At 44.5% G+C, this 15,627-nt stretch overlaps 1 protein-coding gene across 1 annotated transcript in view; it reads left to right on the top strand.

Annotated features, from left to right (window-relative positions):
- SV2B (synaptic vesicle glycoprotein 2B) overlaps positions 1–8,632 on the top strand; it is a 56,040-nt gene extending 47,408 nt beyond the window's left edge. The window contains exons 10-13 of the mRNA XM_061446739.1: positions 1,799–1,932; positions 2,357–2,557; positions 4,759–4,918; positions 5,926–8,632. Coding sequence (XP_061302723.1) covers positions 1,799–1,932; positions 2,357–2,557; positions 4,759–4,918; positions 5,926–6,109 — 679 coding nt within the window. The 3' untranslated portion in view covers positions 6,110–8,632. The remainder of the gene's footprint in view (positions 1–1,798; positions 1,933–2,356; positions 2,558–4,758; positions 4,919–5,925) is intronic.
- The last annotated feature ends 6,995 nt before the right edge of the window (positions 8,633–15,627 follow it).

The raw sequence follows: 15,627 nt of genomic DNA, 5'->3' as shown, positions 1-15,627 counted from the left end.
AATGGGTGGGAAAATACCCCTATGTAAATTCAGTGGAGATGCCATTGCCCCAGGCTAGACTGGGTGTTGCTCCAGCTGCCTTGCACTATGTGGGGAGGTCCCACGGCATGTTCAGTGTTACACAAAACATGCATTGTTTTAGTCTTCACAGATGAAAGCATACCTCATCATCCAACCAGGTTGTTCCTCTCCTCTCAGAAAGTATTTGTCTCAATTTGCTTGGTATATATCTGATAGACATTGGTGGGGCACCCCAGCATGTGTCCTCATGTCCTTCCAGAGACCTTCCCTGCAGCAGGAGCTGTGTTTGATTGTGCAAACCTAGCCCTCTATGGGTATACTCCCCTGCTTATCAAGCAGCCAAACAAAGTCTAGTAAGAAGTGGATGGTGGTCAAATTCAGGGATTGGGGACCCTTATCTTATGCCCAGAGGAGGTGTTTAGTTTAACTAACTTCATTGAGAATTAAAGGTGTTCAGCATCTTGCAGGATGAAGACAAAACTGTGTCCATCACTGTTCTCCTGCTTTGGTCCTCTTCAATTCAAAATCTCAAAAGCTGATGAAGTTACATTCCAGTAATACCCAGAGCACATCTGAGTATGATTTATAGCTGTGTTTTTGCTCCAGCCTTTGGCTGTGAGATAAAACTCCATTGAACACTAGGCCATTGCTACATGACTCTTTTAAAGATGGGTATTAAGAAATCAAACTGCAGGAAAAGGGGCTTCTAACAGCCTTTGAGAGTAAATACATCACTGGCTATTACTGAGCAAATGCAGAACAGCTTAAGTTTTCCTGTAACCTCTAAGACCTTCTACATGGAGCAAAAGACTTGAACAGTCTTCTTGTGGTATCTTGTGCATTAATAATATCTGTTAGTGGCTTCAGTTAAGAAACCCTGCAGTGCTCATTTACTGGTGTAAACAGCCATCATGCTACGCTGCGTTGTAAGTGCCCAATTCAATTAGGATTCTGGGTATATGTTAGAAGGTGACAGGTATATGTTATTTGCTGACAGTTGTGGCCTCTTTACAGCAATAACAGTTGTTCTTAATAGCTCTTTACATCTTCCACACATGCCTGTACATTAACTAATACATCTTCTCAGTGTCCCTGCAGAGTTTCACAGGTAAATCAATATTGTGTCATCCTTCAGACAGGCAGGTCAGACATGTCAAGCTTCCCATCAGAGGAGAAATCAATCACCTGACACAGCTGATTAGTTTTAGTGTAATCTGTTTTCATTACGCGAGCAGCGATAGTGCTCAAACAGAGATGGTTACAAGCAGAACTCAGATAATCTTCCCACTCTCGAGAAACATTTTTTGCTTAAAAATCACTTCAAGCTTAAACAACTGTCAGAAGCCTTTCACTGAAGAGCTTAATGGGCTCCTGACAATGCCTGGGTTTATTTATCCTGGAGGAAGGGGCAGAATAAAGAAGGCAGCAAGGTCAGCTCACAAAGAGAATGCCATGCACTGAGTGAAATATGTCTTCTTCAGATGAATGTGTACTGAATGTGGGAGGATTTCTGTCCACTCAGCCCTAGAAGCACATTAAAGGTCCATCTCTCTTTAAAAAAAAAACAAACAAACCCTTTTCAAACCCTTTTCTCTTACTAAGATACAAAATATGTAGGTATGGAGCTGCAAGGACATTTACACATCCAAGCAACACCTCTCCTGTAAATGACCCTAGAAACTGCCATTATGCTCTGTCTTTTCAAACAGCCCTCACATGCTGTACAGTGTAGAAAATGTCTTAAAGCACAGAGTGAAGTTCTGTTTCCTGCTCACAGATTTATTGGCATGAAGTTCAAGGAAGTGAGATTTGAGCATTCATTGTTTGAGGACTGCTACTTTGAAGATGTGACATCCAGCGAGACCTTCTTTGAAAACTGCACCATCATCTCTACTATCTTTTATAATACTGGTAATGAGATTCCTGCTATGGTCTCCTCTCCATTCCTAGTAATCAAGCACTGTTTTATCAGACTCTAGGGAAAAGGATGATAGGGATCTGTGTGTTTGTGTGTGTGCTGGGTAATGAGAGTGATGATGGAAAAAAGAGGGTGATGTATTTGGAAGGAGTTTTCAGGTTGCTCTATTGGTGTTTTTAACCACGTGGCTTCTGGCATCATTGGCTGCCACACCAGAAATGTGAAAGACTGGGCTCAGACTTCGGTAGGTTAAAGTAATGGCAAAATGCTGAGCACTTTGGCAGCTCAATTGAACAAATACAGCTTAAAATACAACTTTAGCCAACCTGTGTTTTATGATCATTAGCAGTGTAGCATTTATTAATCTATCCTGAGATCAGTCAAGCAGGATTAAGACTTTGCCTCTTTCCCTCACAGATCTCTATGAACACAAATTCATCAACTGCAGGCTCATAAACAGCACGTTTATGCATGAGAAGGAAGGCTGCCATCTGGACTTCGAGGAGGACAATGATTTCTTGATCTACCTGGTCAGCTTCCTGGGCAGCCTGTCTGTGCTGCCAGGCAACATCATCTCTGCGTTACTCATGGACAAAATAGGGAGGATAAAGATGATCGGTGAGTGGGCATGGTGGGTGCATGGAGCAGGTCATGACTCTGCAAAGAGCCAAGGTTATTGTGAAGGTCTCGCTACATCTGCGCACACTGATGCAAGCAGAGATGTCTCAGGTGGGGATGACTTGTTCCCATATCAAATACAGCAGAAGGGTCAAAAGGCTTGAGGGTGAGGCAAGGGATATACTCTGTCAGTGAGCAAGCTACTTGCTCCCCATCTCCTCACCCTGCTTTTCTGTGTATCTGTGACATCCTCCTTTTTTATGTTCGCTTTTATGTCAAAGCCTGTATGTTTATCCAGTGCGCAGCGCAATGGGGTCAGAACTGAAGCAGGACCCCTTGGTGTTGTTGAGTTGATGCTGACATTCGTAGCACTCTGTATTAATAAGCCCTTTGCTTGTAGCAATGAATATTCACAAAGATTATTTGATGTCGCTGCTTGACAGCCCAGCAGTTCCCTCTTTTGGTTTTCTGATTTTCAAATGATTTTACAAACAGCTTCAGAGAGCATGTGTTAGGTTAAGTGACCGTGCCACACTCAATCCCTTTAGCATTATGGGAAGAAGTTACCACCTTATCAACTTTATGGTTACTTTGGGAACTTCTGGTGTTGTTTCCCTCAGGACTCAGACCTTGCTCTCCAGGTACTATGGAAATCATGCCTCGAGGGACAGCCAAGTGAGTTTAATAAAGTCAGTGATGTAGCTCAGGGGTAAGGGATGAATCGCTTTCTTGAGCTCACCTCTCTTCTGAGAACAGGGGGAAGTTTAGTTAGCTTAGCCTCACCATCAGTCAGGCTAAGGTAAGCAAGGTGACCCCACCAGTGTGTCAGGAAGGCACCCTGAGCAGTCATGTAGTGAATTTGGAAAAGACCCTAACAAACCAGAGGGTCTATGGGAAATAAAGCAAGCTGAATGGGAATCAGATTGCTCACCCTGTGAACATGTCAGCATTTCAGTGCTTTGATCTGGAACTGAGCCGACAGCTGGAATCCTAAATGATTATTTCTCCTGCAGAATGAAATGTACAGGGCAAAAATTAGTAAGGACACACTGAAACGTTTCACTGTGGAATTTTCAATTGAAACAGCTTTTTGGCATCCCACCCATATCACTCTGTTGAGCGTATTATTTCTGGTCAGCTAAACATGAAAACTGAGTTTTCTTTTGCATTATGTGCCTTGCTGGGACTTCGGTTTTATTACGTTGCATTAAATCCTCTCCTGTGCCAAAGAGCAGATCTCCTGGTGCCCACATGGTGGCCCTCATGCAGCACTGCACACTGGGGGATGTAGTCTGGCCAGGTACCATGGAGGAGAAGTGGGTGTGGAGTCCTGCACCGCAGCTTTTCCTAGGCAGAGCACCACAGCAGGCAAGATGCAACATCATGTTCAAAAGGAAGCATTTCAGTTCCAGTTCAGCACCCAAATAATTCTGGATGGTGCCAAATGGATTCCAAAAAACCCAAACAAACAAATTGTTTGGTTTCCTGGGAGCAAATGGAGACATTTCTGCAACAACAGAAATTTCCAGTAAAAGATATTTCAACTCAGCAAGAATTGCATCTTTCAGGTGGAAATTCCCAACAGGGTAGAAGGCAGGGAGGCAGCTATCCATCTTTCTGAATCTCAAATGTGCCTAACTGAGCATGAACGCTCTCACTTTCTCCCTCAGTGGTATTCATAAAATTATGGCTCCTGTGCAAATGTGCCATGAAATCTAATGATGTTCTGATAATTAAAAGAGACCTCAAGTATTTAATACAATCGACTGTAAATTATCCTAATTGGCACTAGAAATGTATCAAGTGATTTCAGTAAGATATGAAATGCACAAGCTCTTCACTCAAAACTCATGCTGAAAAACCTTCACAGTGATTCTTCCTCCCCATTGACTTGCCTGTGCTCTTCTTGGGTCCATCTGGAAGCTTGAGATGCTGGAAACCTGCCTGGAAAAAGCCTGTCTTCAGAGTCTCCATAGAGAAGACTATCAGCAAAATCAGATGGTCATTGAGAACATTTTCAGGCGGGTTTCCAGCATCAGAGAACGATAGGCAGCATCAAGGTATTTTTTGATTCTTGAAGATTTAGTTCATTCTGGGATGAAACACCGTCACTTGAAAGCCATCTTTATCAACAAATACGTTTGCTCATCTGTGGACAGGGGAAACCAGTGCCAACATTCTTCTCTTGGTTGCCCCCCTAGGTGGCTCGATGTTGATCTCAGCAGTGTGCTGCTTCTTCCTCTTCTTCGGCAACAGCGAGTCAGCAATGATCGGCTGGCAGTGCCTCTTCTGCGGAGCCAGCATCGCTGCCTGGAATGCCCTGGATGTGATCACTGTGGAGCTCTACCCCACTGACAAAAGGTGCTCAGAATATTGCTCCTTTTAGTCTCCATCCTCTGACTTTGTCCTTTTAGTGCACACAGAATCATTAGGGTTAGAAAGGACCTCTAGATATGACCTGGTCCAACACCCCTACCAAGTCAAGTCACCTAGAGCAGGTTACACAGGAACACATAGAGGTGGGTTTTGAGTGTCTCCAGAGAGGGGCACTCCATGAAAAAGCCACGCTAGACACATGTAGATGGGGAAGGATCTTCACCAGTCCTTAAGGGCTCTACTGGATCTGCACAGACATTCATGAGCATAATTCTGTATGCATGGTGGCTTGTACACAGGGAGTCCTGTGGGTGTATGGAAATTATAGGCAGATAAAATACAGAGTCTGTCATTTCCATGGATGTTTGTGGAGGTTTGGCCTTTCAAATGTATCCTCCAGCCTCTTGTCATAGCGCATCGCCGTGACAGCCTTCCCCTCCTCAACCTGGAGACAGCCTTGTGCAAAGATTGGCTTGAGAGATGGGGCAGCACAGGAAACTTTGGGAGATTGTGCTGCAGATCATATCTTTCCTCACAACATCATTATAAGCTTTTTTTTTGCCTTTTCCAGGCTGCTGGGAGAAGCCTGAAGGGAAGGAGAAAGACTGTGCTTTGAAGGCACAAGCTTTTGGGTGAAGCAGGATTTGGAGGAGAGCTGTTATTGGCTCCCTGGTGACAACCCACCCCTGCCAGCACTTGGAAGGGTTTTGACAAATTCTAGAGTAGGTTGTGTCCTGCTGTATTTGGGGAGGCCAAAGGCTGACATAATGGGGCACTGCAGGACTGGGGAGAAGCTAAGATGGAAAAGAGAAACGAATACACACAGACATTCCGCTTAATCACACAGACATGAGAAACAGTGATATCTATTTATCCCTTTATTTATTCTGCCTGGCTTTTCTTGCTAGAAGCATAGCCTGGGGAACACAAGAGCGTTCACAAAATCACCCATCCAGATCTTCTGTAGTTACACCTGCTTTTCTTTTCCACAGGGCAACAGCCTTTGGCATCCTCAATGGGCTTTGCAAGTTTGGTGCCATCCTGGGGAACTCAATCTTTGCCTCCTTTGTAGGGATAACTAAGGTGGTTCCCATCCTTCTGGCTTCCTCTGCTCTGGTTGGAGGTGGCCTGCTCGCTTTGCGCCTGCCAGAGACTCGAGAACAGGTCCTGATGTGATCAAGTGAGGCCAAAGAGGTTGGGGGGGGGCAGGTGCAGAAGAACTGAAAAGAGCCATATTTGGGAAAATCAAAATGTCCATTTCTACACTGTTCTGTCGATACCTCAAAGAAGACAATGGAAGCAAAGAAGAGCCCAAAGGGATAAAAACACTCCCCCTAAAACACCATTTAACAGTCACGACTGGTGCATGCAGCTACCACACACCCCTTGCAGAGCTTGGGTTTAACCTAGCATACGCTGGGAGCCTGCCCTTTCCTCTCCACCCCAGTGTAACAACACAAGAAGAGAACATCAGTTTCATGCATGTGTGAGCGTGTCTGATGGGAGAACAGATCCTGACCCCCCCCATGCCTTTGCTGAGCTGTGAGATGCCGCCTTGCCTGGTGCTCCTTGGCAACTCTTATCAGCTATGCTCAGACACAAAGGGCGTCCGGAGTTGAGGCAAGCGGCAGATCTACTGTAGGTGAGCTCCAGCAATAGGGACTGGAGCAACAAATGTGGCTGGTGACCCGAACTGTCTTGATTTGGGGGTTACCAACTAAGCCACCTGCAAGAGTGAGAGAATCCTGATTTCTGGAGGATGTGAGGGTGGATGCTCAGCTCTCTCAGAAGACTCAGAGTTTCAAAGCCCTTTATTGTCTTTACTCGGGCATAGAGAATCACTATGGTCTGGGAGAGGAATATATACATAATTTTATATATATATATATATATTTACACATACTTGCAAATGTACACACATATTGAAGTCATCAGCTATTGAAATTTGCAATTTTTAATCTCAGCACGGTTAAGAAGATCTTAAAAGAGACACTAAAAAGAATCCTAATAATTCAAGATTGTCTGCAGTCATAACCAACTTAGTGACACTTCATTCTTTATATCCAGACACCAAATATTTAAATGTATTGATGGCTGGGAATATATATTTCTATGATGATTCAGAGGGGTTTTTTCCTGCTGTTTTCACAGAGGATGAATTGATAAGATGTTGGAGCATTCCACAAACCAAATGTGTACATATTATCCAGTGCAAACAGGGGACTTTTTGTTAAATACCTAAAGTATGGTAGCTGTGAATTTACCAGCATTTTAGCCATATTATTTAAAGAATATGATGTTTGATTTTCTTATATACTTGGGTCTCATTGAAGCACTGTAAGCACAGTTACTTAAAGCCATTTAACTTGTTACACAGGGAATGCACGCAGCAAGCTTTCACTGTACAGAACATTAAATTCTCCATTAAGTGGCCCATTTAAATTTGATATCCTGTAAAGACCATTTCTGAAATTCATATGCTCTTTTTATCATACAGCTTAAGTCCTGTTGCATCTAAAAGCAGCGTGAGTTGCGTAGTTTGGGCTATATTTTCTTGGGAGGCAAGAACGAAATGCATACTGTTAAACACACCAGTGCTCACAATTGATGAGATAATGCTAATTAAACCCTTTTAACAAGCCCAACAATAGACCACAATTGATCACAAACTGTCATATAATGCAGGAAATTTGTCTCACCAGGATATTTAGTGACATAAAAATTTCTTTGTACTTTTGCTATTGATCTTCCCATTTATCTTTCTTTGGATCCATTATTTTCTTCCTTTTTTCCACTTTTCTGTAAGAAAAACAAGCAAGGCTAGGCTGAAATCCAGCAGGTCTGAAGTGTAACACCTCTGCTGCACAGAGAGCCAAGTACATTAGCAGCACAGGACCAGTCCCATGCAACAGCGGGAGTCAGCATTGGTGCTGCTGCGGGGGACAGCCGAAGGACGCAGAGCGTGGTTAGATCACAAGAAGCAAATCCTTTGCCGATGAGGCAAAACCCTCTAATGAGCATCACTTTTATCCTTGTGTCAGTCAGGGATAAACACTTACAGAGCAACTAGGCTACAATGGGCTATTTGGGATGTTTGAGATTTATTCTGAAGCTTATGAAATTGATAGAATCACAAGCTGCCATAATAACCAAGCTCATTATGCCTCATTTCTTCATTTTATGGGTATCTTAGGGCCTCTTTTGATTTGTCTTCAACACAGCAAGGTTCCTTCTCTAAGGTAGGAGTGAATGTAATTATGTCCTTTGGCAGCAGTTTACAGCTTCTGTTGAGAATCACAGCCCAGAACATGGTTTTGGTGGTTTTGTTTCTCTAAGAATGTCTGGTCCCTTTGCATGGTGAGAAGCAGCTAGATACATATTTCAACACAAAAGATCACCATGGTCTTTAAGTTTCATCCATTTTGCTGGGCTGTGCATACCAATTACCACATTCCAATGTTTCGTTTTCTGGGCTGTTCTGTTGCACTGCTCTGTGGAGCCAAAACCTTTCTCTATTTATTTTATGAAGCACTCTTATGTACATATCACCCAGTGCTCTGACAGCAAACCTGACCCTTTGTGTTCTCCACTGACATTGTACAGTGACAGTAATGACGTCATTTATTTTGCAAAACTTCTCTGTTAATTTTCAGAGAAGGAAGAAATTGCGGTCTTGAGGAGACAGAAATGGCAAGGTAATCATAGAATCATAGAATAATTAGGGTTGGAAAGGACCTTAAGATCATCTAGTTCCAACCCCCCTGCCATGGGCAGGGACTCCTCACACTAAACCATGTCACCCAAGGCTCCGTCCTACCTGCCCTTGAACATCACCGTAATGGTAGGAAATATCCAGTCTTAGAAACCTTTCTTCTTTACAGAACGCCTTTCTCACAGGCTGCTAAACCTCCCCTTTGAGAGATTAGCTGGGACAGGGTGAAGAGCAATAGGACCTTGTTGTCAATGTCACACAAGCTACCCATATGGCTGCAGAAACCCTTTGCACCCCTAAAATCCATGGGTCAGTCACTTGAGGGCTAGAGGACAATGCAGGTGTGTTGTGACAAGGTGCCTGTCCCTGACGAGAGAGTTTGTGACCTAATAGGAAAGGGCAGACATACACAATGGCCTAGGAAAGGACAACGATGAACAGAGAAGGAAGAAAGGGAAAGCTAAAGAGAAACAATATCACCTAGCCTTAGACATCTATAGTTAGATGTCAGGATCTGAACTCGTCTCCCTGTGTTCCCACTATTCTCAGCTGAAACACATAGGCAATATATGTGACCATGCTCAGGCACATTGCTGAGAAGATGGCTTGCCCTGGATAGCTCTGCTTTTCTCCTTCTGTAACAGAGAAATCCAGGGCAACAGCTCCAGCTCAGGCATCAACCTTTTTGATACCTGGACTAACATCTCCCATCCAACTTCAGCGTGAACAAGGCTTAGTCAATACTCCTCATGTGTTTGTTTATTGTCCTTGTCACGGTGTAAATCAGTGTAGGCTTCACACTGCTGCTCTCCAAAGCAAAATGATCGATGGGTGAAGTCCCCTCAGACTGTGCTCTGGTTTGCCTCTCAGTTTCAAGCCATGAAATACCTGCCAGGCTGAGCCTGAGCCATTGAGCCCTGGAGCATCATGCAGGGGGAGATATCGCTCAGGCTCCTCCTCTGATGGCTCAGCTTTATTTCTACTGCAAAATCAGCATTGTACCTTCAGTGCACGGGACCAGCATGCCTCCTCCATTGGTTCCTCCTGCCTGTCTTTGCCACAGTGAACAGTCTTCTTGTCTTGGATGCACTGGACCATCCACAGAGAGAACTGCTGACCACAGGTCCACTGATGATCTCTGCAGAGCACTACTTCCTTGGATTCATGAACTTTGCTGCAACAGGGACACAGAGAACCAAGACAGGGGACTTGCCTTAAATCCCAAAGACCTCTTCCAGAGGAAGCTGGACCTCTTCATGCATGCATGGCACACCAGTACAGCCATGCAGCCAGGAACTTTGTGGCGTGGGAAAGGTGGGTCTAGGGAACCCAAACTGGCCTGCTGTGATTTAATGTCTTTAGGGGTACAGCAGTGTAACAGGATCACAGGAGGAATTCATTACTGAGTTTCTGAGCATGCAGAAACAGGCATTTAGAGGAACACAAAGCACTGTTGATACTACTGTAAGACACCAGTGGTATTACAATAAGAGTTCTGCCTCCTTATCTTTCCTGTTGATTTAACTGGTTGTTGTATACCTATCCCTTTAATTCAGTTGTGCAGGACAGCTCCTTTCCCCTGCCTTTGGCTCTGCTATGTCCTACTGGTGGTGGCTGCAGCTTGTGCTGGGTGGGGTGATCCCCTCCTTGCCCATATGATCCTTATCCCCTTGGAATGTTCTGTGACTTATACCCAGTGCTATATGGATCTTTTGGGCTAAGAAAAGGGTCACTCTTGGAAAACCTAGATCCAGATGTTCAGCATACTGGGGAGTGGTCAGGCAGCCTGATGTCCTTCGGTGATACCGGAGAGGTGCGCTAAGGGATATTCCCTGAGCCTGGAAGTGGTCCAGCCCCAAGGCTGGGTTCACACAGGGGCACAGAGTGAGGCTGCATGGAGCTGAGCTTTCTGCAGATGTGCAGGTCTTCTCCGCATCCTGCTTTGAGACCTCCAACAACAGAGTATACTCTGATACTGTTATAAGGAGGCCCTAGGTCCATTTATGTTCCCTGATAATGCCCTTTGACTTTCCAAAGGACATATGAAACCTGAGAGTATATTTTTAGGTTTATGTAGATTTGAGCCCCATCTGTTGTATTCCCATCAAGTTTCTCCCTCGGTTTCTTATCCTCGTATTAGCAAACGCCGCTTTTAAGAAGAGTCAAACCTGGGAACTGTGAAGGAAACAAACTGAAAGAAATTTCTTTGCTCTGTGTGGTGTTAGTGCTCTATAAATGTACACACACTGCAAGTTCCACTGTAAATAACACCCAGTGTTGTGCATTTAATGAAATGTTTCATTTAGATGTTCTGTCGACTGTGTGTGAAATAGACAATTCCGGTCCCTTGGTTCCTTTTCATCAATTGAAACCTTTCTTCTTCTATGAGTTTTTTTTTTATTTGATCTGTGTCTGGTTGTCACTGGAAATTGCAGCTGTTCCAATGGACTTTGGTTTTGTTCTCTCTGTCACATTAAAAAGCTGGAAATAAACGAATGACTCTTGTAGTGTTTGTGTTTAATGCACACTTCGGTTCCTTTTACAAGGGCTGCTGCGAGTGACTTCCCCAGCCTGACAACATGGGGACTTCTGATGTTGGCTACTTGTACATCCTTGCTCTCTCAGCTAATCCCACCTTGATTAAGTCTCACTTCTGTCACAGTTCTTTCACGCTGTGTACTTCCTAACACACTACATGGGAAAACCTTTATCCTGAAAAGGTTTTTGGTGGAGGAAGCATGAAATATTTTGAAGTGCCATGCAAAACCAGATTATGTCCTAAAAAAAGTGCTGCTTCTCCTAGCTTGGCACATCATTTGACTACGATGTGTACTCTTATGGATGTATTTCTAAGGATGTGTGCTATTTATTTGCAGCTGTTTGTATAAACGTAATCATCCACCCCATGCCTTCAGAGCAGGATGACAGAGACCTGTATAATGTTAACAGCCTGGAAGAATCGCTCATGGCATAAGCAATGGAGGCTGCTTGGCAGATGTTGGGGACTGTGCATGTATTTCAACCTCATGCAGCGATGTCTCTTCCCCCAGAGCAACCAAAGGTCAGTAGGGGTTTGATTCCAAGTCAGCTGTGGCTAGTTTTTAAGACATTCAGGTGCTGAAAGGTTGTCAGGTCAATCAGCATTTAGTCCTCTCTTCATGTAACAATGCTAAAGTTAGTATTCAAGTGAGAGGTAAAGAGCCAGGAGATACTGGAAATACAATAAAGGAACCATGAAGGTACCTCCATCATCAAGAGGCTACATGAGGTGTTTTTCTGCATCTGAGGTTCAACCAAGTCCCATTTGAGCTGGGGTCCTGCTGAGTGAACCGAAGCCAGCAGCAGTCTGGGGGAGCTGGTAAGGATTGGTCTCAGGTGGGAAGTGGCAAAGACAGGTCTCAGATGGGAGCTGCCAGCTCTGATTTCTGCAATGCTCATGCCTGACTGTTGAGTACAGAACTATAGAGTCGATGGTCTGTAAGCCTCTTCCGTGTGTTCTGCCTTCATGTAGGAGTCGGTGTATTAGCAAACACTGTCAAAAAGCTGTTTTCTATGAAGTGGGCTTTTAACTAAGATCAGAGATTTGCACTAAAAGCCTAGGAGGTGCTTTCAAGTGGTCCTTAGCCCAGGCTAGTTGACATTCTGCGTAAGGCTGAAATCTCAGGAAAATCCCTTATTTGAATGTTCAGACAAGCTTGCTGATAAAAACTGTGCATAAAAAAGCCCGACTAATTTTAAAGTAGGGCACAGGGAATTTAAGAGTAGGATTATGTGATACGGCTGCCTGAGATAGCATAGGATGGACTGGATGATAAGAAAACCCTTTGAAAGCTGTGTTCCTATTTTTCCATATTGATGATTGTACCTTGACCATCTCATATTTCTCACTATGTGGAGTTTCCAGCGCAGATTCCCATAGTTACTGATAAATGACCCAGATTCCCTGGACATACAGGTTCACCCAAGCTGTCACAGAAGGTTATAGGGTGGAGGAAGAAGGCTGGAAATGACAGCATTCCATACAGACACTAAATCCAGCAATAGGTCTGAGTGATGCTTCCAAATTCTTAAGTAACTTGATATTGGGAGTAGGATTTCAGTTAGATTATGGTAAGTAGCTCCTACACCTTAAACCCTGGTTTTGAGACTCTTAAAGTAGAGCTCAAACTTAGCAATTTGAGCTCATGCTTGTTGAAAAGTCAAGGGAAGAACAGCAACTTGTCCAGACACTTATTGCTGGGAAGTGGAGCCCTGTTTTTCCAGCTTGTGGCAGAAATTGCTGGGCACTGAGTTCCCTGCCAATTCGCAACCATTGATGTGACTTTGTGACTGCTATGGGGTAAGGCTGTGTTTCTCAGACCAGCTTCTTGTAATCAGAACTAAATTATTACACCTGACTTTACTGATCCTGCCCCAGCTGTTTCGGGCCCGAAATTAGTCCTAATAAGGCCAGGAGATGGCAGCAGTTACACACAGCATAAACTGCGGGTTCCTGGTTATAGCATTGACTGCTGGAGGCTGCGCTCAGGAGCAGGACTCGCTGCCGGGACCCCTTCATGCGCAGACGGGATACGGCAGCAGTGCTATCAGGTACAGTCACAGGGATCTGACCCCCAGGAACCTCATGGAATAGGGCAGTGATTAGAAAGTTTAGAGAAGAGCGAGCCCTGGTTAGTACTAAAGCTTTTGAAATGGGAGATGTGCAAACCTGAACAAAGCAAATGTAATTATGGGGTGAAAATGCGAGAGTTCAGTAGACTTGTGCAATTCTTTTCAAGCTTTCTTAGCCTGCTGCTCTTATGTGTTTTCCAAGGGAGATGTAAATTCCTTGTAAAAATATGGTGAGACTCCAGTTAGAGGAGAAAAGCTCTGGGCTGGCCAGTGCCTTACCCATAGGAACCCATCAGCACAAGCAGTGACCCCTGAGGCAGCCTGTTGAGGTGCTGCAGTGAATGGGTTTCAGAGACAAGATCTCCAGCCCAGCTAATTATGGCAAGATATCACCAGCATTTCTTCCTAGGTTCAAGCCTCAAGCACAGGCAGAACCTTCTGCAGTCAAAATCTGAGCTCTTAAAATGAGAAGTTTCTTCCTAGGGTGGTTTTATTAACCCTTCCCACATCCCTGTGTTAGAAATATAAGACAAGGGACAACACATATATTCTTAAGTGCTATTGCTTATCACCTCAAAACAACCTGATCCTCAATGCCTTCCCTAACTGGGTGGCAGGTGATTCAGAGCAGAGTACTGAACCTGCTGAGTATTAACCCAGTAACACCAACAAACATTGCAGTTTTCCTTCTTGCAGTGTGGAGAGAGCACAGAGCTCAGCTTGAGACCTGAGATGTAGATAAGCTGGGGCTTTACCCCAGCCTTATGAGCTTGCTCCCATCACAGCTGGATGCAGCTGCTGGCCACCGTGGGGTTTATGCTGACAGCTTCTCTCTGAGAACTAAGAGTTTAGGATTCCATGGAAAGCTTTTGCTTCACCATAGAAAATAAACAAAGGAGCCATTCGGTAAATGCAAACAGATCTAATTGTGTGGAGACCAAAGGTGGATCTCAAGTGCCTTCATTCCTCTCTTTGCAACCCTGGCAAAGTAAAGAGACTTACTCCAGGGATTGCAGCCTGTCTCCATGGTGGAATGCCACAGGCAGGACAGCAGCGGGAGCCGGCTCCACACCAGCTGTGGGATATCAAAAGTTGGTCATATTTCTCCAGAGGGAGCCCTTTCTTCATCTTGAAATCTTCTGCTCCAGCTTGGGATGCAAAGGTTGTGCTCAGCCTCTCGAATACATCTTTGAATGACAAATTCAGCACTTCATTCTTTCTTATTCAGGATAAGAGCTCTGAAAACTTCCCAGCAGCCTGTTCCTTCCCTCAGACCCCTAAATAACAAACTGCTCCTCAGGAACCAGCCATGAACTGAGCACATAGGCCTATAAATATTTCAGAACAACTTCTTTACAGCCTTGTTTAACCCTATCCAAAGAAGCCACAAAGAGTCTGCAGTCCTGGCTTGGTCCAGCTGTAGGATCCTGCTAATCACTTTGTCCTCTTTCACATCCCACCTGGATAAGGACAGGATTTGTCAGGTTTGTGTTGGTCTCTGGGCCAGATGTGAGTAGTGACTCTTGCTCTGAGTGCTGACCTCTGCATCAGGGGCCCAAGCGACCTTCTCTGGCAGATTTTCAGAGGTTTTGGGATACCAGTTACCATTGAATGTCCTGAAGCTCTGTTGCTTTGCTGGCTTTTATCTCTGGTGTTGCAGCATGTCCCTCCTCCAGGTCAGTCAAAACAGCTTTTTCTTTGAAGTGGTGCAAATTTAGCTCCAGGTAACCAGTTCGCTTTTCTCCTTAGGTCAAGGTTCTTTATAAAACTTAAGTGGGAGAAATGCTGGTTAAAGAGAAAAAAAGAAGTTGCTCTGGGTCAATGTCACACTCACAACAAAGAAGTTCAAGGCTGAAGTGTATCCTTAAATCACAACCATGACTACTGCACCTTTCTGATGTCCGCTGGGGATGAAATACTGCCCTAGATAGGCTTTAGAGGTAGGATTTTACAAAGAAGAAGAAATCCAAACGGGAGAATGATGCAAGGAAATGTTAAAATGCAGCTTTTCATGGCCACTCCACTTCAGCTCTGGGAGAAATTCTTATCTGGAAATTGACATCCCAGTCTGTTCCTTGGCAGTGCACAGGTAGCCTGAACAGCCTGGTGGTTCTTGTCTCAGGATGCTCAGTCAACACCAGTGAGAAGATAAACCTCTCATACCACCTGAGAGCGACGAGACCAAATCTTATATCCACTGTTGCAGGAGTAAATGGTGTCACAGACAAGTTGACTTCCCCACCTCAAACCCTGTGCTCATAGGGGAGAATGTGTGGCCAGTTGTTGGAAGTCTTATTCACTTAGGGATGGTGTTTTGAAGAAATTCATTGACAAGAGGAGCAGCTTTGAGATTGGCTCTACTGAGGGGAAA

This window comes from Pezoporus flaviventris, unplaced genomic scaffold, assembly GCF_033815535.1.
Source record: "Pezoporus flaviventris isolate CSIRO_AGI_PZ_B2104156 unplaced genomic scaffold, CSIRO_AGI_Pfla_v1 ptg000006l, whole genome shotgun sequence".
NCBI classification, from domain to species: domain Eukaryota; kingdom Metazoa; phylum Chordata; class Aves; order Psittaciformes; family Psittacidae; genus Pezoporus; species Pezoporus flaviventris.
This window is presented reverse-complemented; position numbering and strand designations above follow the sequence as displayed.